The 19,146-nt window shown below is 56.8% G+C and overlaps 6 protein-coding genes across 6 annotated transcripts; 1 reads left to right on the top strand and 5 right to left on the bottom strand.

The window, feature by feature from the left end:
• Positions 1-89: 89 nt before the first annotated feature.
• Positions 90-1,306, bottom strand: K452DRAFT_320333 (uncharacterized protein). The gene is made up of 4 exons (XM_033544311.1): positions 1,124-1,306; positions 951-1,004; positions 600-858; positions 90-538 (listed from the first exon to the last, which is right to left on the bottom strand). The coding sequence occupies exons 1-4, from the start codon at positions 1,278-1,280 to the stop codon at positions 400-402; spliced, it is 609 nt and encodes a 202-aa protein (XP_033395439.1). The 5' UTR covers positions 1,281-1,306; the 3' UTR covers positions 90-399.
• A 3,581-nt stretch (positions 1,307-4,887) lies between these two features.
• On the bottom strand, positions 4,888-6,204 carry K452DRAFT_64681 (uncharacterized protein). Its single transcript, XM_033546970.1, has 2 exons — positions 5,895-6,204; positions 4,888-5,846 (listed from the first exon to the last, which is right to left on the bottom strand). The coding sequence occupies exons 1-2, from the start codon at positions 5,979-5,981 to the stop codon at positions 5,268-5,270; spliced, it is 666 nt and encodes a 221-aa protein (XP_033395438.1). The 5' UTR covers positions 5,982-6,204; the 3' UTR covers positions 4,888-5,267.
• A 29-nt stretch (positions 6,205-6,233) lies between these two features.
• K452DRAFT_64661 (uncharacterized protein) lies at positions 6,234-10,104 on the top strand. The gene is made up of 5 exons (XM_033546969.1): positions 6,234-6,707; positions 6,790-7,537; positions 7,597-8,214; positions 8,271-8,652; positions 8,701-10,104. The coding sequence occupies exons 1-5, from the start codon at positions 6,485-6,487 to the stop codon at positions 9,808-9,810; spliced, it is 3,081 nt and encodes a 1,026-aa protein (XP_033395437.1). The 5' UTR covers positions 6,234-6,484; the 3' UTR covers positions 9,811-10,104.
• Positions 10,105-13,132: 3,028 nt separating this feature from the next.
• K452DRAFT_320331 (uncharacterized protein) lies at positions 13,133-15,381 on the bottom strand (the record flags this gene model as incomplete). The annotated part of the gene is made up of 2 exons (XM_033544310.1): positions 13,133-14,803; positions 15,363-15,381. 2 exons carry the CDS (start codon positions 15,379-15,381, stop codon positions 13,389-13,391), a joined length of 1,434 nt encoding a protein of 477 aa, XP_033395436.1. The 3' UTR covers positions 13,133-13,388.
• Positions 15,382-15,961: 580 nt separating this feature from the next.
• On the bottom strand, positions 15,962-16,840 carry K452DRAFT_64641 (uncharacterized protein). Its single transcript, XM_033546968.1, has one exon. It carries the CDS (start codon positions 16,703-16,705, stop codon positions 16,211-16,213), a length of 495 nt encoding a protein of 164 aa, XP_033395435.1. The 5' UTR covers positions 16,706-16,840; the 3' UTR covers positions 15,962-16,210.
• On the bottom strand, positions 16,841-19,092 carry K452DRAFT_64640 (uncharacterized protein). The gene is made up of 2 exons (XM_033546967.1): positions 18,947-19,092; positions 16,841-18,886 (listed from the first exon to the last, which is right to left on the bottom strand). Exons 1-2 carry the CDS (start codon positions 18,989-18,991, stop codon positions 16,976-16,978), a joined length of 1,956 nt encoding a protein of 651 aa, XP_033395434.1. The 5' UTR covers positions 18,992-19,092; the 3' UTR covers positions 16,841-16,975.
• Positions 19,093-19,146: the final 54 nt, after the last annotated feature.

Here is a 19,146-nt window from a genome sequence, read left to right as displayed (position 1 = left end):
AGCTACCTATGTAGGTGCCTGCGCCGCGCACGGCTTGTGGGCTTGCCCTGGGTGGATTCATGTCAATCAATGGTTGATCGTACACGTCGCACACGCTGAAAAAGGGCTGTTTCTACCCGTTTAGTCGAAATCTTACTACAATCCCATAAGCAGCGCAAGGCAATATAAAAAACAAAGTACTTTGTGGTATGAGAAGCCATTTGGATTGTGTGTGTGAATAAACCCATACGATGCCTCCCACTTGAAGTCGTCGGATTTTTTCGTGCCGGCATAGTCGAAACTTGGAGAACAAGGAGTTTTCTTTTCTTAAAACCATCTCCCAATTCCCAGGTACCCGCGCCAGACCATGTCCACTACCCTCGCAGTCGAAACCGTGCCACCGTTGTTGGCTCAACGAATCTAGTAGCCGTACTCGGCGAGCTGGGTCTTGACCTTCTCGTCCACCTTCGCGTTCTTCGACGCCTCCTGGAGCTGCCTCCTGGCAACCTTCTTGCGCTCGTAGTAGGCGGCGCTCTTGACCTTCCTCCTCTCCTCGAGCCTGTGGGAATCCTGTCAGTCCTACCACTCCATTTTTCGCAGCCGGGCGCGGGTGTACGAACCTGGAGACGACATCCTGGTACTTCCAGCCGAACTCGTGACCCAGACGACCGACGGTGCAGTACTTGCGGCCGGGCTTCAACCTAAGGACACGGAGGGCCTGGGGAACGACCATGCGCTTCTGGTGGTCGTAGGGAGGGGGAACACCGTCGAAGGTCTTGAGGCGCTCCATGGCAGCGGCGCCACGGGCAGTCTTGTGGGGAACCATGCCCCGGACAGTGCGCCAGAACATCTTGGAGGGAGCGCGGAAGTGGAAGGGACCTGGATATCCCATTAGTATCACCGCCGGGCAAGCGTAATCCTGTGTCGCCGCAATCGCCGCTGTTCAGGATGTTCGGGGAGGGTTTACTGACCGCCGCGGGTGGGGTTGTAACGGGTCTGCTTGCGCAGGAAGGCCGAGTAGTTCACTGTTTGATATCGGAGTCAGCCACATGCCCCGAAGCCCATAATTCCTTAAATTGCTCGGAATGCTTCCGGATCCCTCCGCCTGCCATTGCCAGAATCCGGTCGCGGGTGGTGGACGTACGCTTCGCGCGGAAGAACTCTCCGGAGATGTTGAGGGCCTCGCAGCGGACGACAACGACCTTCTGGCCGTTGAGGAGCTGCTTGGCGACGGTGGACGCCAGGCGACCGAGAAGGTGGCCCTTGCCGTCGATGACAACCACTGGCTCGAAGGTCGACATCGTGCTGTTTCGCTGTCGGTGGGTGGTGGGTTAGTTGGGGATTGTCGTTTGGCGTTGGCGTCTCGGTGTGCTTCAAGGTCGATTTTCCAAGTGCCTTTCGCAAGCGAAGTGCGGGTCCGGAAAAACCCACCTCCGGACGCGTGCAATCGGCCAAGTCGCGCCTCTCCGATCTGCTCGCCGCGTCTGTTGCCCTCTTATCGCCTTGTCATCCTCTTCTTTGTCCTACTGCGTCTTGTGCACACTGATTTAAAATGCGCTCCATGCGTGCTGGTCTGCGTCGGCGTCTCTGAACTACGACTCTGAGACATTGCGCTGCAGGGCTCGCTTCAACGCGCACTGTCGTTCCCGGTCGCGTCTACGACTTCACAGGTCAGAAACACAGCTCACTCTCTAGGCCAAAACTTGTGCCCGGCAAACGTGAGTTGAATGTGTACTGACGGCAAGTATTTCCTGTTGAGTGTTTTGACATAAAATGCTCAGTACCATGCACATGTCTTCAGTGCAAGCTATCCGCTACTTGTCATGTTTATCATCATTCTTTCTTTACTCTCTCCAGCCCTTGAACGTTGAGCCTCGAGTGTTAGCATCAGGCATTCAGACCGGAAACAATGGAACGCTATTTCAGCTGTGGCAGCGCTCCGCCATTTCAGCCTTTACCAATGAGCAAGACGAAACATCAACTGCTGTCTTTCCCAGCTCATCATACAATCAAGAATGGTTACCATATTCGAGCTGGTCAACAAATTCCGACCATTAAACAAGTGCTTATCGGTATATATGGCTAGGTTTTGCGTGGATGCTTGCACACCTTGGCCATTATGGGGAGAGTGACGTTATAACCAATCAATGCTACAAAGAGATGGGACTGCACTCGTCGTTACGGTTAAACCCAAAGTGCTCAGTGCGTCGATCAACGATTTTGTTTCATATTTCCTGCCATCATCGGCAAACACTACCTACCGAACTGAGGTCAGCCAAATACGCCCTGCTATATGCATTCAGGACCTCATCCAGCGTTCGGCTCAGCTATACGAAGAGAGAACACTAAAACTACGTTGCACTAACTTTCTAAAAGTCACATCTCACCTTTTTCAACCATCGTCAAAACTTTATGACTTGACTCTGTAAAAATCACGGTTTCTTCGGTATCATGATACGCGATGCTCGATCGTCTTCCGTTAGCAAGCTACATTTAATCTTTGCCGACAAGCCGTTCTTATACATCTCTCAATCAAGAATAAATTTTCAGTGTCTCAACGCTTCTCAGCCGATGTGATGTGGTACCCAACAATGCAACAGTCGATATCCACACTCACAACTCAGGTTGCGTTAACGCATTCGCCACCTTCGTGGACTGTCCGGTCGACATACTGGGCTTTTTACATTGGAACTCCCATCTTCAGATTGACCGAGCATGGCCTCCATCCGCCTCAGGCTGGAAGGCTTTTGGATGACCTTCGAGGTGTCACAAGCCTTGCTCCTATGGTTTTGAATTCAATTCACCAAATGGGAACTACATCAGCGTCTGTTGCAACAAACCGGGGAGGTGAAGGCCGGAATTTTAAACAAATCTCAGCTCTCATCTTGAATTCACATTGCAATAAAGTCCAATGTTATTGTATAAACCAGCCAAATAAGAGATTACAGCACGACGAAAGACACCTTTAACATCAGCCCGGCTTTGCATCAAGGAGAACTTTTCCATTTTTGGGTTGAGAAGTGCCAATCTAAGCTGCCATTCCAGTGCCTATTTCGAAATCGGAAGCGAGTACACCTGCTGTGAGGCTGTGCTTACAAGGATTGAGGTTTCGCGAATTTGTCAAGGCGCCCATGCCTGTTGAGTGCCCGAGGGCGCGACCTGGTCAGTGTCCGAAACCATCTAGAGCAGCCCCTTTCTGTGGAACTTCCTGCGACTGTACCGATTTGTGGCATTTCTGAACACTCAGATGCTACTCATCGTCACATTGCAGAAGTGCAGAGTGAACTTTTTGTCGTCATGCCAGCTGCTATGCTCGTGGCTACGAACAGAAGCAATCTCATCCCCAATACATGGTTGACCCACCCAAAACATGAGGAAGGACAATGCCACCACAATGTCGCTCAGCCTACTGGAAAACAAACATTCACGAAACAGCAATGGCCGTGAGAAGGAGTGATACTCATATTCGCAGCAAGGCGAGAATTTCGAGATAGCTTTGGTGCGGGTGTGAGAAGCCACGGTCGGTGGAGATCGCCCTCCGTCAGTGTACGACCTTCGGCTCACATTCGGAAACCCTGCCCGTCCAATGTCACGAGGGTGTCCAGAGACGAAGTGGCGAAGATTCCGGCGCGACGCGAGATGGAATGGGTGATATATTGCCTCATGACGGCCTCAGGCTCCTGCACTCGACCCTAGCTCTTGACACGACACTGACTGACTGGTTGGCACCGGGACGATAGTGAGATTGACGAGCCACGCGACGCGGCCCGTCCCAGCGGCTCTGCGCCTTGCCGCCGATCCTCGTATACCGTAGCTATATAGAAGCCGCTACGGGTTGCTTTCAGGCTAGGGGGTGGCCTCTGCCGTGAGATCGCCGGCCGGGTTCAAAGCGGCCAGCGGTGCGAAAGTTAAGGTTCTTAGAAGGATTTTCATCTAGGACCGGGCCAGTAGCGTCCCGTCCCCGCGTTTCGCTTCGCGGATCTCACCCAGGAGCCCAAGTCTGAGACCGGATATGATGTACAGCTCGCTGGAGGATCCGGAATTGCCAGCCTATCATTTGGGTGAGATGACATTTCGGATGATGACCCGCATGTTTCCAGAAAACAGCCGTGTGGGAATTAACCGACCGCGAGGCAATCTGCGGATCGCATCCGAGCGTTAGCGCGCTGGCCGGGCGTGGTGTTGAGGCCAGGCAGCTGCGGGAGAGGCGCTGCTGGCAGGGCAGGCATGCTGCGAAAAAAAGCGCCCTTCTCCCACGGAGGTTTCTCTCGACGCCACGCTCATTGCAGTCGGCGACAGCTGGCCGCGGAAATAAAACGAGGTGCGTTGCGCACCCTGGTCTTGGAATGCGCTAAGGGAGGCTGTGCATCTGGGGAACTGTTCACGCACGGGCAGGCTTCTTGCACAGCCCCCTTGGGCCCTGGCTAAGCGTCCACAGCTAAGCCTTGCTGCTGAGCCACTATTCCGACGACATCTCATGCCTCCTCTTACGATGGATTCGATTCTCCAACGCTTGGACGGGATTTAACCCCTGTATAAGAGGTGTAGTACACAGTTCAGCTCTCTCTACATCACTGGGACCTTGGAGTAGGCGCTTTGACCACGTCCAGCTCGGCTACGGCGCGCACACCAGGCTACGCGAAGAACCTGGCCGACAGCGTCGCTGGGCCAAAAGCCATCGATCCGCTCGAGCAGAGGGCCAGCAGTCCGGCTAGGAAGATGCTTCACCTTGTCCCGTTTCCGCCAGTGGCGCTTTGACTTGCAAGAGCTGCGGTTGTACTGAGGTTTGGCCCTGGCAACACATCTGCGCGTCCGCAGGTGGAAAGAGCCCGCTTCTTAGTCTGAAATCCTTTCGCCCGGAAACGCGCAAGACAAAACGTCTCTACCGGCTCAAGAGACAACGGCCGCGTTCATCGCACGTCTCCTGTAATTTTCACCCACGGCCTTGACGACGACGCTCGTAAATCGGACGACCGAGCATCGACGAAGACGGCAAGCATCTCCTCGGTCAGGCAGGCCTGATGACCGCATCAGCATCCCACTCACGTCAACCAGTCACGAAATCCTGCGCCTTCGGCCGCGGTCCACAATCGCCCATGGGTCTGGGGGGCTTGCAACCACTGGCCGCCCACATGGCGTATTCGTTCACTCACTACGATAATACCTAGGAAGGCACCCTTGTCAAGCCCCTGCAACTTACGATTTCTGCCGAAAACGCGCTCCGACTCATAGTTCACACTAATAGCAACACAAAGCCGTTAGTCGCTCCGTGTCACATCCGGTACCGCTCAAGTCCGGTTGCAGTGCGCTTGCAACGAACAGTCACAACAGGCCGCTGTAAGTTCGGTCCACCGCATGACCCGCAATTCGGGTTCTGGGTTCTGGCACGAAGATCGCAGTGGCGGCGTCTCCGAGGGCTGACCGGTCAAGGCAGGAGCTGAGTGTCGAGATGCTGGGATGGCATCTACCGCAACGGGCAGCCGACGACGAGCAGGCAAAACGACACGTTGGCTCACGACACAGGCGCACAGGACATGCAAGCTATGCCCTTCCAGTCGGCAGGCCCCGCCGGCGCATGAAGTGAGACGGCTGGGCCTCAGGCGCAATTTCATGGCAGCCCCCCATGGAGGCCGCATTGGTGCCGGAGAGGCCTTTTGGGTGGCATCATTTCCGGCGTGGTGCATCTGGAGATCTGGTTTGCGGGCTAGCGGCGGGGAACGGGGTGTCGGCTCATACGAGTGTTCCAAATTTATCTGGCGCCGCTCCGGACGCAGCGGAGGGCCAGGGCCAAGAGTTGCGATTGGGGCAGGTCGCCTGTCGATTGGACGGGGCGGGCTGGCACATGACGCCCAGCTGGTCGATAATGCCTGCTTGGGGCTCGCATTCGCAGGACTCGTCTGGGCTGGGCGCCAAGCGAGCCCGTCTAATGTATTGATCAGTGCTGCCCACCCCCCATGCTTATCGCCAAGAGATTCCTCGCGTCGCTGACGGGATGAGGTCATGACTCGCCTGCGGCTTATTTCCACTTGGGGCGGACAGCGCTCCGCTGGGCAAAACGAAAGGAAAGGTAGGTGTGTAAGAAATAAAATGATACGTGCGTAGGCCGGAACCTCGTTCTGGAAGCATCGGCACGGCGTTCGGTGGAGAAAGGGCGCCGGCAGCGCGGCAGAGACCGCGCAGGGGGGGCTGGTGGGTGGGATTTGTGTTGCAGCAGGGTGCGATTGGGCCGGCGGCAGGCGGGAAATGCGCGCCAGCAAAGCTTAGCCTCTGCCCATTACGTAGCCGAGGGAGAGCCGCCTCGCAGCCCTTCCCTTTTGGCTTTATCGTTACAGCCCTACGCTGACAAGCCGCGTCTCGGGCTCTGCGCCCTGCGATCACCGCCACCGCGCAGCCCTTGGCGACCTCCCGTCTCCACAGTCACGTCGGACTGCCATATGCCCCGGTCGCGTTAAAACCTGGGCAGGTCCCCCGGAGAGACTACCCATCCGCAATACCCAAAAAAAACATGTCTTCGGACGACCGTTCCAACGCCCTCGCCGCGGACGACGTGCCCTCGTCGCCAGACAATGCCTCCGAGTCCACCACGACCACCTCTGCTGCCGCCCCGCGGCCCTCGGTGCCCATGCAGAAGCGTCGCCGTGTCACTCGTGCCTGCGATGAGTGCCGCCGCAAGAAGATCAAGTGTGACGGCAAGCAGCCTTGCACCCATTGTACCGTCTATAGCTATGGTTAGTCGAAAAGAATTGCGCGCGCGCGAATTGGTCCACGCCGCCTAGTGTCATCGTGCCGTCCTAACCCCACCCCACACAGAATGCACTTACGACCAGCCCTCGAACCGCCGGCGCAATGCTGCGCCTCAGTACGTCGAGGCCCTCGAGAACCGGATGAAGCGGGCCGAGGCGCTGCTGGCCGCAGTTCTGCCCAACCTCAATCTCGACGACCCTTCCCTCGTGGCCGGCCTCGAGGAGGGCCAACTGCCCCCTTTGCCCCAGCCCAGGCCGTTTCCGCCCCCGTCCTTCGCTGCGGGTCCCACGGAAGAGGCCCAGCTCGAGTCAATGGTGCGAGCCACCGGCCAGCTGGATCTGGACGAGCATGGTTACTGGGACTACCATGGTCACTCCTCCGGCTTGAGCTTCGTCCGCCGCATGCGCGAGAGATTCGACATCATGGGCCGCGGAGAGGGCGAGTCCACGCCCTTTAGTGTCCTCTCGTCGCGACCCATGGCACACGTCTTCGAGTCCCCTCGGTCAGTGCAGGATTCACCTGGCCAAACGGACAACACTCCTTCCCCTGGCTTCGTCGAGTTGCCTCCGAAAGAACAGGCGCTGGAAATCTGCGAGATCGCCTTGAACGATGCGTGCGCCCTGCTACGCGTCGTTCACCTCCCGACGTTTTACAAGAACGTCGACGAGATGTACAACAAGTCGTTCGATGACTACACTTCCAAGGAGCACAGCTTTCTGCCCTTGCTCTACATGGTCCTCGCCCAGGGCATGCTGTTCTCACGAAGCCAGAACGTGGACGACGAATCGAACTACGAGAATGCAATTAACGAAGGGTGAGATTGAAAACCTCTCCTTCTCCCATCTCGTCCCATCCCACTGACAGACCGCGCAGGGTACAATACTTCAAAGCCGCCCGTAGCATACTTGACATTGCAGTCTGTCGCGACCTGAACGCTCTGCAGGCAGTCGTTTTCATGATACTCTTCCTCCAATCTTCGGCCAAGCTGTCTACCTGTTACGCATACATTGGTGTCGCACTTCGTTCGGCCCTGAGAATGGGCCTGCATCGATCCATGGACGAGCGATTCAATCCGATCGAAAACGAGACCCGCAAGCGGATCTTCTGGGTGGTCCGCAAAATGGACGTCTACGTCGGCGCCATGCTGGGACTGCCTCACACTATGAGTGGTGATGAGATCGATCAAGATTATCCGATGGAGATCGACGACGAATACATAACCGAGACGGAATACGGCACCCAGCCGCCGGACCAAGTCCCACTCATGGCCGCGTGTAACGCCCACACTAAGCTCACGATGCTTCTTTCGAAAATCGTCCGTGTCGTCTACCCCATCAAAGGCAAAACGCACGTTTTGCACGGCCAGAAGATCAAGTCATACACCGTCTCGTATGCCGACATTCGGGACATTGAACATGATCTCCAAGAGTGGATGGAAGAGTTGCCGATGGAGTTGAAGCCTGGCGGCGAGCAGAGTCCGCTCATCGTCAAGTAAGTCGCGGTACAACCATCCACCTCTGGGTTGGCTTCAGCTAACACGCATCTAGGGTACGGCAACTCCTACGAATGGCATACGCACACACTCAGATGATGCTCTACCGACCCTTCATACACTACGTGTCCAAATCGTCCAACTGTCATACTCTCGACAAACGCGCCTACGCCTGTGCCTCTGCCTGTGTGAGCGTCTCTCGAAACATCATTCATATCGCGGTCGAAATGAAACGGAAGGGAATGCTCAATGGCGCATACTGGTTCACAATGTACACAACCTTCTTCGCCATCATGACGCTGGTCTTCTTTGCTTTGGAGAACCCGGAGACGCAGACGAGCAAAGATATTCTGAAGGAGGCACACGAAGGAAAGGAGGTGCTGGAGGCTCTAGCTAAGAGAAGCATGGCGGCTGATAGATGCACAATCACTCTGAAGGTACGTCAGACGAACACTGCCGGGCCAATTCGCTGCTAACAGTTGCAGGCCGTCTTCGACAAGCTGCCAGAACGCATCCAACGCGGCCGGGACATGGCCATGGCCGCCGCAAGCCGCAAGCGCAGACAAGCACCGTCGCCCAACCCCGAATCGAAGTCAATGTCTGGCCTTTCGGAGCCAGACTTGCACGACATCCAACCCGCCGGGCCCCGTCGCGCGAACACGTTTCCGAAAAACAGTACTCCTGAAGACACCAAACGCGGCGGTCCCTTCCGTGCGAGCTTCCCACAGCCCGTTGACCTCACACCGTCGCCGCAGTATGGCAGCACTCCCGAGTCGCCTTTTCAAGCCACCGTTCCCCTCAGGAACATCTATCCTGGCGTGACAGCTGGGCTTGCACCGTCCCCGGTAGCTGCCTCGTCGAACCTCTTTCCCAACCCGCAATTTGGCTTTTCACCGGTGCAGAACAACTTCGCTGACCGCGTCAGTGGGATCAATCCGTCGATCCCGGACCTCAACGCTATGATGTTCCCCTCGGCCGACCCGCTCGCCTATCCAAACCAACCGATGACGACATTCGAAAAAAGTGGCTTCAGCAACATCAACAAGGGCGACGCCGCTCCCGACGCTAGCAACAGTGGCGCCAATTTGATGACTGGCGCGAACTTCGGCTTCGGCACCGGTACGGGAACTCCCGCCATGACGGGCACCAGCTCGCGTAACAGAGGCGGCATCTTCGCCCTCCCTCCCAACGCCACGCCTCACGACCCGCATGGGGGGAGCGTTGACGTCGAGCTGTACAACTCTGGGCCCTTCATCTTCGCGCCGCACGGCAGCTTTGGCGGCCTGCACGGGGGCATGTCAGCCGCGCAGCAGCAGCAGCAGCAGCAGCAGCAGCAGCAACACCTCCACGGCAACGCCGGAGCGGGAGCGCCGATGTTTGGCTTACACGGCGCGCAGCAGCGGCAAGACATGGGCCAGGGCAGCGGCGGCGGCGGCGGTGTGGGAGGCCAGGTCAGCATAGGCATGACGGGCGGCGGCGTCACCGGCAACATGGATCTTGACGAGCTGCTGACGAGCGAGGAGTGGGCCAGCATGTTCGCGGACCAAGGCAGCGGCATGGGCATGGGGCAGGGAATGGGGTTTCCGTTCCGGTAAGCGCAAGGGGGCCTCGGGCCCGTCAGATGCGACGTTCGGGGCAACACGCGAGCGCGCAGGACGCGGGGTCATGCCGAGAGAGAGGTTCCGTATGGGCGTGTGCCAGGCCTTGGAGGCCGGAGAAGATTCTCCGCCGCTGCGGCTGCCCGATGCGGCGGAACGCATTAGAACGACGAGCGAGAGCGGGCGAGCGAGCCAGCCTCGCAGCCCCTCCCTTTTTGATTTCTCTCACTTCGTTTCTTGTTTCTCGTTTTTCTCTTTTTTTTCTTTTTTTTTTTTTTTTCTTTCTTTTTTCCATTTTTCTTGTTTTTTTTTTTTTTTTTTCTTGTCTTTTGCTTTTTACCCATTCTTCCTTTCCCTCAGACAAAAATTCTCGGCCGGACCTCAGAAGAACAACCATCAGCAACGAAGCAGTGAAGTTAAAGAAATAAGCAACGACGACGACCTTCCCCCCAACCCCAACCCCACGCGCGACGCCGGGCGCCGCCGGAGAAGGAATCACTCTATGACTCAATCAATCAATCAATCAATGGAGCTGGAGCAGCAGCAAGGAGCAAAAACAACAGGGTTCAAAAACAACAACAAGCAATGACAAGACACAACAACGAACAACAACAACACGTCACGGCTCCGTATCTTCTTTCTTCCCCTTAACTGAGGACAGAGAGAGAGAAAACGGAGCCAAAAGCAAAAAAACAAAACAAAAAGGAATCTCGCGCCAGCCGCGAGCACAATCACGAACCCCCCTCCCCAACCAATATTCAGAAGAAGAAGAAGAAGGAAAGCACTCAACGAGAGCGCCCCAACGCGTATACTGGACGCATGGGCACATACATACATACATACATACAGCATAAGGCGGCGGGCCGAAGGCCGAACCGGGTTCGGCTTGACTAGGTGTTTGTTTGGGAAACAAGACGACTACACACATGAACAGGAAGGGTGCGGTGCGCCTCTGCACGCCTCGTGCCGTCTTATGTTGTGCGTGTCGTGTTGCTTCCCGTTACCGCGGACCGGCTCTGCAGGTTTGATTTGGTTTGGTTTGGCTTGTTGCGCATTTGGTCGCATGGCAATGGCAGTGGCAATGGCAATGTATAATGGAGTAGATGGCTGTGATGGGTGGATGGGTGGGTGATGCGGGATAGATGGGGCACGGCGCGGCGCGGTGGTGTGGTGCGTGGTGTGGCATGGCTTGGCTTGGTGTGGATGTAGATGGTGTTGTGTGTGGAGATGTGGCCATGCCATGCGGTGCGGTGCGGTGTTGTGCCCTGTCTGTTCTGCGTCGTTTATCTGCCTACCTACTGCGTCTGCCTCTGGCTACCCTAGGCTTCGTTCGACGAGATACCCCGTGGAATTTTTAGTTTCCTTTTTTTATTTTATCTTTATGTTTATTTTTATTCTTTTCGAGCTTTTGTGCAGTTGCGTGGTGTTGTGTGGTTTTGCGTCTTGAGCTTTCTTGTTGATGATGCTTTTTTTTTTTTTTTTGTGGGTGTGGGAGTTGTGTTTGGGGGGTGGTGTTTGGCGTGGGTTTGGCGCGGGTTGTGTTTGTGTTTGGTGCGTTTGGTTGGCTTCTTCTCTTTCTTCGCACTCTTCGTCGTAGTACTCCTTTTCTGTTTTGGTTTGGTCTGGTTTGGTCTAGGTCGCTGGAGGTGGTGGCGTGGCGTGGACTGACTGGCTTGCGATGTAGTTGGTGGCTTGACTGGACTGGGCTGCCGTGGCATGGCATAGAAGTAGAGGGAGTGCCGCTTTAGCCTAAGGACACGGCGTTACTCTCTCCCTCTCTCCCTCTTTTCTCTCTCTTGGCTCTGATATACTCGACCTAGCCTAGATCTGTGATGTTGGTGCTGGTAGTAGCTACGCGCTAGGCAGTAGGCGCTATAGGTCCACGCCGTTTGGACAGTCTCTCTGCGCGTGTAGGAGGCGGTAGGTAGTGGTACCTACCTAGTGCCAAGTAGGGACTAGGGAGTGGGGTGTGGGGTGTGGACTAGCGAGGGAAGAAACTGAAATGGACTGAATTGCGTTGGGTTGCTTGGATTGGAAAGGGATAGAGAGGAATGCTGAGTAGTTTGTGAATTTAGATCTGCTATGCCGAGCGTGTTCTTTGTGCTTACTGCTTAGTGTATTGAGTTAAGACGGGGGTGGTGACGTGGATGTGGTTTGGTGTTGGTCATGTTGGTCATGTTGGTACGTTAGGGCATGGTAGGGCATGCTATGGACTAGGGTATGGTATGGCATGTCTTGTAGAGATAAGAGAAGAGAAGAGAAGAGGGAGATATGGGATACTTATTGTAGTAGATAGACGAATGCTGGTGTATATACGTACTTATTTACTTATACTTACTCGCTTCCTTCCTTTTATATATACATGTATATATATATATAGCTTAGTACGAAAGCCCTTAAAGATATTTTAGCTTGGCTTAGCTTAGTTTAGCTTAGCCTACTATTGTCGAGCGGGATTTTCTTTCTTTTTTTTAACTACTGTATTGTGCGTATGCTTATGTATATATATAGTTTAAGGGGAGAGGAAAACGAAAACGAAAAAGAGAGTGGGTTTACGTATACGTTGTTAAATTAGGTAGTAATAGTTAGCATACCACACACACCAACACTAACACTAATACCCCCTACACCCTCTAAACCTCTAACCCTTTCACGCCACTCTGCACAATAACGCCACCTCTTAGCGAAACTACGTCCTACCTTATTCCCTCCTAAGGTACTAAGGATTTATTCCGCATTCTTTCAACGCACGCACGCGCATGAGCGTAGGAAGGAATGACGGGGAGAATGGCGGAAAGAAGAATAGTGTGAGGAAGTAGGAGAAGAAGAAGAAGAGTTGATAGTGCTAGTGTAGTCAGGTATAACAGGCAGCGTGCGTGTTGATAGTGTAGTGATAGTGGTACAACAATAGCACACGACGAAGACTAATACAACCGCCACACACACACACACACACACACACACACACACACACACACACCCTCTCACACTCTCACACTCTCACACGCGCAGGCAGCACCAGCACCAACCAGCGCCCTTCGCATCTCCACTCACAACCATAAATACCACAGCACACCACACCACACCATACCATCTTAGCCTAAAGCCGCAGCCGCAGCCGCAGCCGCAAACGCAAACACCAGCACCAGCACCAGCGCAGACAGCGCCGCTCGACCTTCCATCCCTTCTGTTAGCTGCGTTCGTCTGCGTGCGTCTGTCTAGGTAGGTAGCTAGGTGTGCACAGCATGGGATGGGATGGCTCTGTGCGGGACGGAGATAGTAGTAGGGGAGACGACGATGCGACGAGAGCGTACGAACTGCTTAACTACCCATGCATTCGTTCTGTCTGTTGTCTGTTGTTTGTCTACCTACCTACCTATCCATCCAGAACCGAACCGAACCGAACTGAACTGAACTGAATTGAACCAAATCACTCGCTCAATGCCTACATAACCACGCACATCTATCGTAACAAGCCCTTTACCCGCCCCCCCGCTATAACCCCCAAACCCAAACCCATAAACCCATAAACCACCCCCTTCCCCCAAATCACCCACTCCAAACCATCCCCACCCCTAAGACTTAACGACCTCATCCAGCCCCCCCAACACGCGATTACACAAGCGGACCAGCTCCTTCCTCCGAGCCCTCGCCTCCTCCTCCCCAGCCGTATCCACCGCATCCAACTTCAGCAGCACCTGCGCCAGCACCGTCTCGCTAAGCTTCTTATGTTCGAAATCGCGCTTCGCAGGGTCGGCCGGCGGCGCGCGCATAAACGCCTCGCACAGCGGCTCCAAGTTCTCGCGGAACGAGGCCTCGATGGCGTCGAGCTGGGCGAGCGGGGACAGGGGCGCTGGGCGCGCCGCGGGCGCCGGCGCGGGCTTGTGTGCTGGCGGGATCGGGCCCGCCATGCCTGCGCCGCCCAGGAACTCTGCGCCCGCGCCGCCCGTGCTGTACACGCCGCCGCCGTTGGGCGTCGCGGTGCCGGATGAGTCTGCGCCGCCGCCGCCGGCTGCCTTGCGGCTCTTCTTGCCGCCGCGGCGGTTGCTGCGCTTCTTTTTCTTCTTGGATGCGCCGCCGGGCGCGGCGCTGCCGTCTTCGTCTCCGTCGTCGTCGTCATCGTCGTCGTCGTCGCCGCTGCCGCCGCCGTGGCCCAGCCCCGCGCGCTCCGCGCTCGTCATGCCCGCCCCGAACGGCGCGCCCTCGGCCACGACGCACAGGATCTCGGCGTCCATGCCGGGGGCGAGGCCGGCGGCGCGCGCGGGGATCCCGTCCTTCAGCTGGCGGCCTTTATGGAACAGCTTGACGCGGGAAGCGTCGTCGACGCCGAGCTGGCGGGCCGCGGCGGCGCGGACGTCGCGCACGCCCAGCGCGCCCGAGGCGATGGCCCCACGCGCAAAGTGCACCGGGTAGCTGACGCGCTTGTGCTTGAGGACCAGCGCGTCCGTGTCGCCGCTGCTGCTGCCGGCTGCGAGGTTCTTCTGTGACGCGGCCAGATCTTCGGCTGTGATGTAGCTGAAGTCGGCGTCGGTGACGGGCGCCGTGCTGCTGTCGCCCCGGCCAAAGGGGCTGAACTTGCCGCTCCATGAGCCGAAGCGCGACGACCAGCTAGACATTGTGCGGACGCCGAGGATGCCGATGAGGACGCCTAGGATGAGGGTGAAAACGAGGACAGTCGCCGAGACTGTATCGAAGTCCGAGCCGGAGGTGGAAACGAGGCCCGATGCGGAAACGACTTTTTTGACAGGGCCCTCGAAAAGACCAGCAGCCTTCCTTACGACGTCGGCAGACCAGCCCCTCCCAACAATATCAGACGAGCGCGCGTCGGGGTATCCGAACACAGCCCTGGGCAGCGGGAGGCCGTTCGCACTCAACCAGCGACCGAGCTGCTGCACCGCTGTCGTTTCCTGCTGGTGTCCCTTGTCGCTGCCGTGGGCGCCGGAGAGGTACTGCTTGATGTAGTCGCGCACTGCTACTGAGGACGCCACGGCTGGGGCTTGTGCTCGTGCGGGGCGAGCGGTGCGGATGTAGCGAGCTTGCGAGCGGCGCGAGTAGTGCGTGTAGTGTGAAAGTTGAGAGCGGTACGAGCGTGCGTTCGTTGAAGCCGCAAAGTCCGTCGCAGTCGCAGTCGTTGCGGTGTAAGTAGGTAAGCACCCAGGTAGCGATGACGCTCTCGTGCGAGCGTGTGTTTCAGTACCGTAGGCAAGCACGCGAAAGCGAGCGAGCGAGTGCGGGAGCAGTGAATGCGGGTGTGGTTGCACGTCGTAAATGCAAGTAAGTAGTTTCAATCCAAGTGGACAGAGTGACAGACAGAACAGGAATTGGGCGCGCCGGCGGGAGCCGTCTTCGCCCGCCCTTCTTCCGCCCCACCACGTGCGTCGGTGCCAAAAACAGACTGATGAATTGACCAATGCGGTTCGCGTCCGTCATTCACCATCTACCTAACGATGCTTGTGTGTGAAGGAGACGCGGAATCTGGTCAAGATATATAAACAGTATAAATAAATAATGTGTGCGCAGTATGTCCTTTCACTCGTATTTACTCCTACTCCGTAGGGACTGACTCATGGAAGCATGGTATATCAGGTATATATATATATATATATATGTAGGCCGGAGTAATCTGGGATGTATAGCTATAAGCCTGTCTATCTTGCTAGACGACTTGGAGGGTGGCGGCGTGAATTGCAAGATAGATAGACACAGACACATCTATACTGCACGCCGCGTCCAGATCACACACTTACACACACATACACACACTCCATCCCAATCAACCACCACACACCCCTCCACAAAACGCATACCACACCACAAAAAAACACAAAAAAACACCAGACTCAAACACTCAAACCATAATTACCATCCTATACCGTCCAATACCTATACTCCTTTTTAACCAAACCCACCCAACTCAACTCAACCCAATGAAACCAAACCCATCCATTTATTCTTTTTGCCCTCCGACCCACCATCACGCCTTTGCCGATTTCTCGCCCGCCAGCCAGCCAGGATAAACAAACAAATGTGTGTGCATGCATGCAAACGCAAGGAAAACGCAAGGGAATGGAAAGAAAGGAAAGAGAAAGGGAAAGAGAAAAGCAAGCAGCAGCATACATATGCGCCTGCGCCGGCAGCAGCAAAAAGGCAGCAGCAACCAGACACTGCGTTCTCCACTGCACTCTCCACCCCCAGCACTAGGTAGGTAAGTACCACAGCACCCACGCACCCAAGAGCCAAGAAAGAGCAGAGCAGACCGACCGTATCAGTCACAGCAATCAGTCCAGTCCAGTCAAGCCCCCTGAAGTCGACAAACCCGGCCGGCTACGCCATGCAAAACGGCAAGACGATGTGCGCGGGCAGTAAGGACCTCAGTGGCGCATGCATGCGCAACCCGTTACCCGGCCGGCTGGGGGCCACGCGTGCAAAAAACGCGGCCAACAAGTCGACGCGCAAGCGAGCGCACGAGGCCGATCCGGTCGGTGGCCGCCGCCAAGCCGCCATTAGATATCCGCCTGCCGCCATGATCCAGCAGCGGAAACGGAAACCACACGGGCAACGGGCACCCAAAAAACCCAAAAAAAGAAATCTCGGCTATCGGTCGGAGAGGGGCCTGGGGTGCCCTGGGCCCAGACCTAGGTAGGTAGGTAGGTAGGTGGCAGGGTCCACGAAACGCCTCGTCGCGAAACGGCTTGCCTCGCCACGAAACGACAATGCCTCGTCTCGGTGCCACGCATCCGCGTCCCTTCAGCCAAGGCCTTGGGCGGGGCCGCGGAGCGGGGCGTAATGTAACGTATGAAATTATAGCCCGAAATGGAAAGCGCGGCTGCGTTTGCGTGTGGGTGATGGACAGCAGGGTGCCGGTTGCGAGAAAAAAGCAGCTGCTGCTCATCCGGCTAAGAGGAAAAATATTGGGGTGTAAACAGCGAGAGTTGTAAAAGCCAAGAGTGAAGAAAAAGAGAAGAAAAAAAGAGAAAGAGGACAATGTGGTGCCGGAACGTTTGCTCGATCGCTCGCTAACTGTCGTATCATGGTCGTCCGTCGTTCCGCGGTCGCTGTGCTCAATGTCGCTAGGTAGGGTACTCTCCAAAGCCAGACAGACAAATCGACACCAAAAACGCCTATGAATGCTTCGAGAGTTTTCGCGCACAGTCGCACGAGCCTAAGCCCTGCGCTTCGGCTGCGCCAGCAAGTTCAGCCTCGCCTGGCTCAGCGCCGCGCGCCCACGCTTGTCCGCCGGCTTCGCCGTCGAAGGCGCAGCCGTTCTCTTCCTCGCAGCCGGCTTCGCGGGTGTCTTCGGCGGCGCAATCGGCGCAGAAGAGGGCTTCACGCGCTTGGCGGGACGGGCAGCTTCTTCCTCCGAGGCAGCAGTGTCGTCGTTCTCTTTCTCGTTCTCGGCGATGCCGGCCGGGATGTTGACCTGCTTGCGCTTCTTGGGCGACGGCGTCACGGCGTTGTCGCTGCTGTCGAAAGGCTTAGGAAGCGTGGCGCCTGCGTCACTGCTGCGTACTTTGCGGATCGTGGGGCCCTTGACACCCTTGAGGCCGGCGCCAAAAGAGATAGACCGGTTCGAGCGGAAGGTGAAGTCGCCAGGGCCGGGAGCGCCGGCCGTGGTCGCCGTGCGGGAGGGAGATCCGAAGGATGGAAGCTGGGGGTACGTGATGTCTGCGGGCTTCTCGGCCGGTGCTTCGGGCGCTACAGGCTCTGCGGCCTCAGAAGGCTCCTCAACCTCGTCTTCCTTCTCGGATGCGTCGTTCATGTCAATGTCCATTCTAGTATTAGTGCTGTCCGAGAAGTTGACCTTCTTTTGCACCGGCTCAGTCGCAGGGATATCAGGCATCTCTTGCGCAAAGTCGGGAGGCGTCGTGACGTGGGTGCCCGCAGCAATCTTGGCCGGGTCATTGGAGTAGTGGCGGGTGGGACTGCGGAGAATGGACTTGACAGACGGGAGGCGGGAAAGCGTCTGGTTCGGCTTGAGGAGACCGCCCTTGACTGCAGATTGGGCCTTGGGCTTGGAAGGAGTGCCGAGGTTATGAACGGACGGCGACCGGGACAGCATCGGGATCATGGTGGTCTTTTTGAAGCTCTTCACGCTCTGGGAGCGGGCAATGGTGGCCTTTGTAGGTGTCATCAGATTGGACTTTGACGCGAAACGCGGAATACCGCTCTTGGGTGCAGCCGGATTGCCATCTTGGGCCTGACCCTCCTTGGGGCGTGCTGCAGATGCGTCTTCTCCTTCGGCGCGTTTGACACGCTTCGCGGGACCAGACTCCTTGTCTTCTTGCGGTTTGTTCAGAGAGACCGTCGACCTAGAGCGCGGAAGCTTCGCCGGCGAGTTGTCGCCCTTGTCCAATTCGGCCTTGGACGGCGAACGCTTGAGAGCGGGGTTTCCAGCCTTAATTCTGTTGGGGTCGGCGCGGAAGGCCGACGGATGGTTGGCGATCGAGTCCATCTTCTTGAACTGCGCCATGTGCACGTCGCTGAACCTGGTCGATTTGCCCTTTGGCTTCGCAATTCTGCGCTGAATGTCTTCATTCGTTTCAACGCCAGATTCCTCTGGATTCGCATTCATCTGAGCGCGGATCTTGATCGCCTCTTGCCTGCTCTCCTCCATCAGCTTCTGCGCCTCGGGGCTGAGCTCCAACGACTGGCGGCGGAAGCGGAACTTGAACTCGGGCGTGGAGAACTCCTTCAGGCTCGGCGTCGACTCTTGGGCCTTGGTCGGGGTGGCTTGAGTGATGGGGATCTTGCTAGCGCCCTTCTTGGCCGGCTCGGTGCGGGCGCCCATGTTGAGGAAGCCCAGCCAGCGCGCCTCGTCCAAGGGCTTGGCGGTGCTCAGGTGGTGGTGTTCCGGGTGCATCTCTTCGCCGCTGGGCTTGAGCAGGGTCTGGTTCTTGGGAGTGCGCGCCATGAAGGACTGGAGGAAGGTTACGGCTCGATTGGAAGCTTGCGGCGTTGCGGCGGGGGCGGGTTGGTCGGCTGGCTCTTCGGACTCACCGAGGGTGGGCAGGCAGGGCGTAGCAGCTACGGGCTTCGGGGTGGACGGCTCGGGAGTGTGCGAGGCATCGTCGCGCTGTCAACACAGTCAGTGGAATGAAGGATATGTAGCAGGAATGCGCGTGCGGCGACTGACCTGCGGCGTGGCCTGCAGGCGGGAGGAGCGGCGAGTGTGAACCATGGCGTGCAAGATAGAGAGAAAGAGAGAGGGGGCACGGGGGCTATATGAAGGTGGCCAGTCTCACGATGGTCGCGCCGTGGTCGCGAGGCGGGTTGAGAGTGTGGGGAGACTGACGCACTTGGCGGGCCGCAAAGTAAACAACTCCCGCACGTGAC

Source organism: Aplosporella prunicola, assembly GCF_010093885.1.
Source record: "Aplosporella prunicola CBS 121167 unplaced genomic scaffold K452scaffold_19, whole genome shotgun sequence".
NCBI classification, from domain to species: Eukaryota; Fungi; Ascomycota; class Dothideomycetes; order Botryosphaeriales; family Aplosporellaceae; genus Aplosporella; species Aplosporella prunicola.
This window is presented reverse-complemented; position numbering and strand designations above follow the sequence as displayed.

Excerpts from the sequence above, each read along its gene's own strand:
- K452DRAFT_320333 (XM_033544311.1), bottom strand. The coding sequence starts at position 1,280 with ATGTCGACCTTCGAGCCAGTGGTTGTCATCGACGGCAAGGGCCACCTT. Across the intron at positions 1,005-1,123 it reads AGAGTTCTTCCGCGCGAAGC|TGAACTACTCGGCCTTCCTG; the intron begins GTACGTCCACCA and ends GATATCAAACAG. Across the intron at positions 539-599 it reads TACCAGGATGTCGTCTCCAG|GCTCGAGGAGAGGAGGAAGG; the intron begins GTTCGTACACCC and ends GGATTCCCACAG.
- K452DRAFT_64681 (XM_033546970.1), bottom strand. The coding sequence starts at position 5,981 with ATGACCTCATCCCGTCAGCGACGCGAGGAATCTCTTGGCGATAAGCAT. Across the intron at positions 5,847-5,894 it reads TCAATACATTAGACGGGCTC|GCATTATCGACCAGCTGGGC; the intron begins GCTTGGCGCCCA and ends AGCCCCAAGCAG.
- K452DRAFT_64661 (XM_033546969.1), top strand. The coding sequence starts at position 6,485 with ATGTCTTCGGACGACCGTTCCAACGCCCTCGCCGCGGACGACGTGCCC. Across the intron at positions 6,708-6,789 it reads TTGTACCGTCTATAGCTATG|AATGCACTTACGACCAGCCC; the intron begins GTTAGTCGAAAA and ends CACCCCACACAG. Across the intron at positions 8,653-8,700 it reads GATGCACAATCACTCTGAAG|GCCGTCTTCGACAAGCTGCC; the intron begins GTACGTCAGACG and ends TAACAGTTGCAG.
- K452DRAFT_64641 (XM_033546968.1), bottom strand. The coding sequence starts at position 16,705 with ATGAGCAGCAGCTGCTTTTTTCTCGCAACCGGCACCCTGCTGTCCATC.
- K452DRAFT_64640 (XM_033546967.1), bottom strand. The coding sequence starts at position 18,991 with ATGGTTCACACTCGCCGCTCCTCCCGCCTGCAGGCCACGCCGCAG. Across the intron at positions 18,887-18,946 it reads GCCTGCAGGCCACGCCGCAG|CGCGACGATGCCTCGCACAC; the intron begins GTCAGTCGCCGC and ends CTGTGTTGACAG.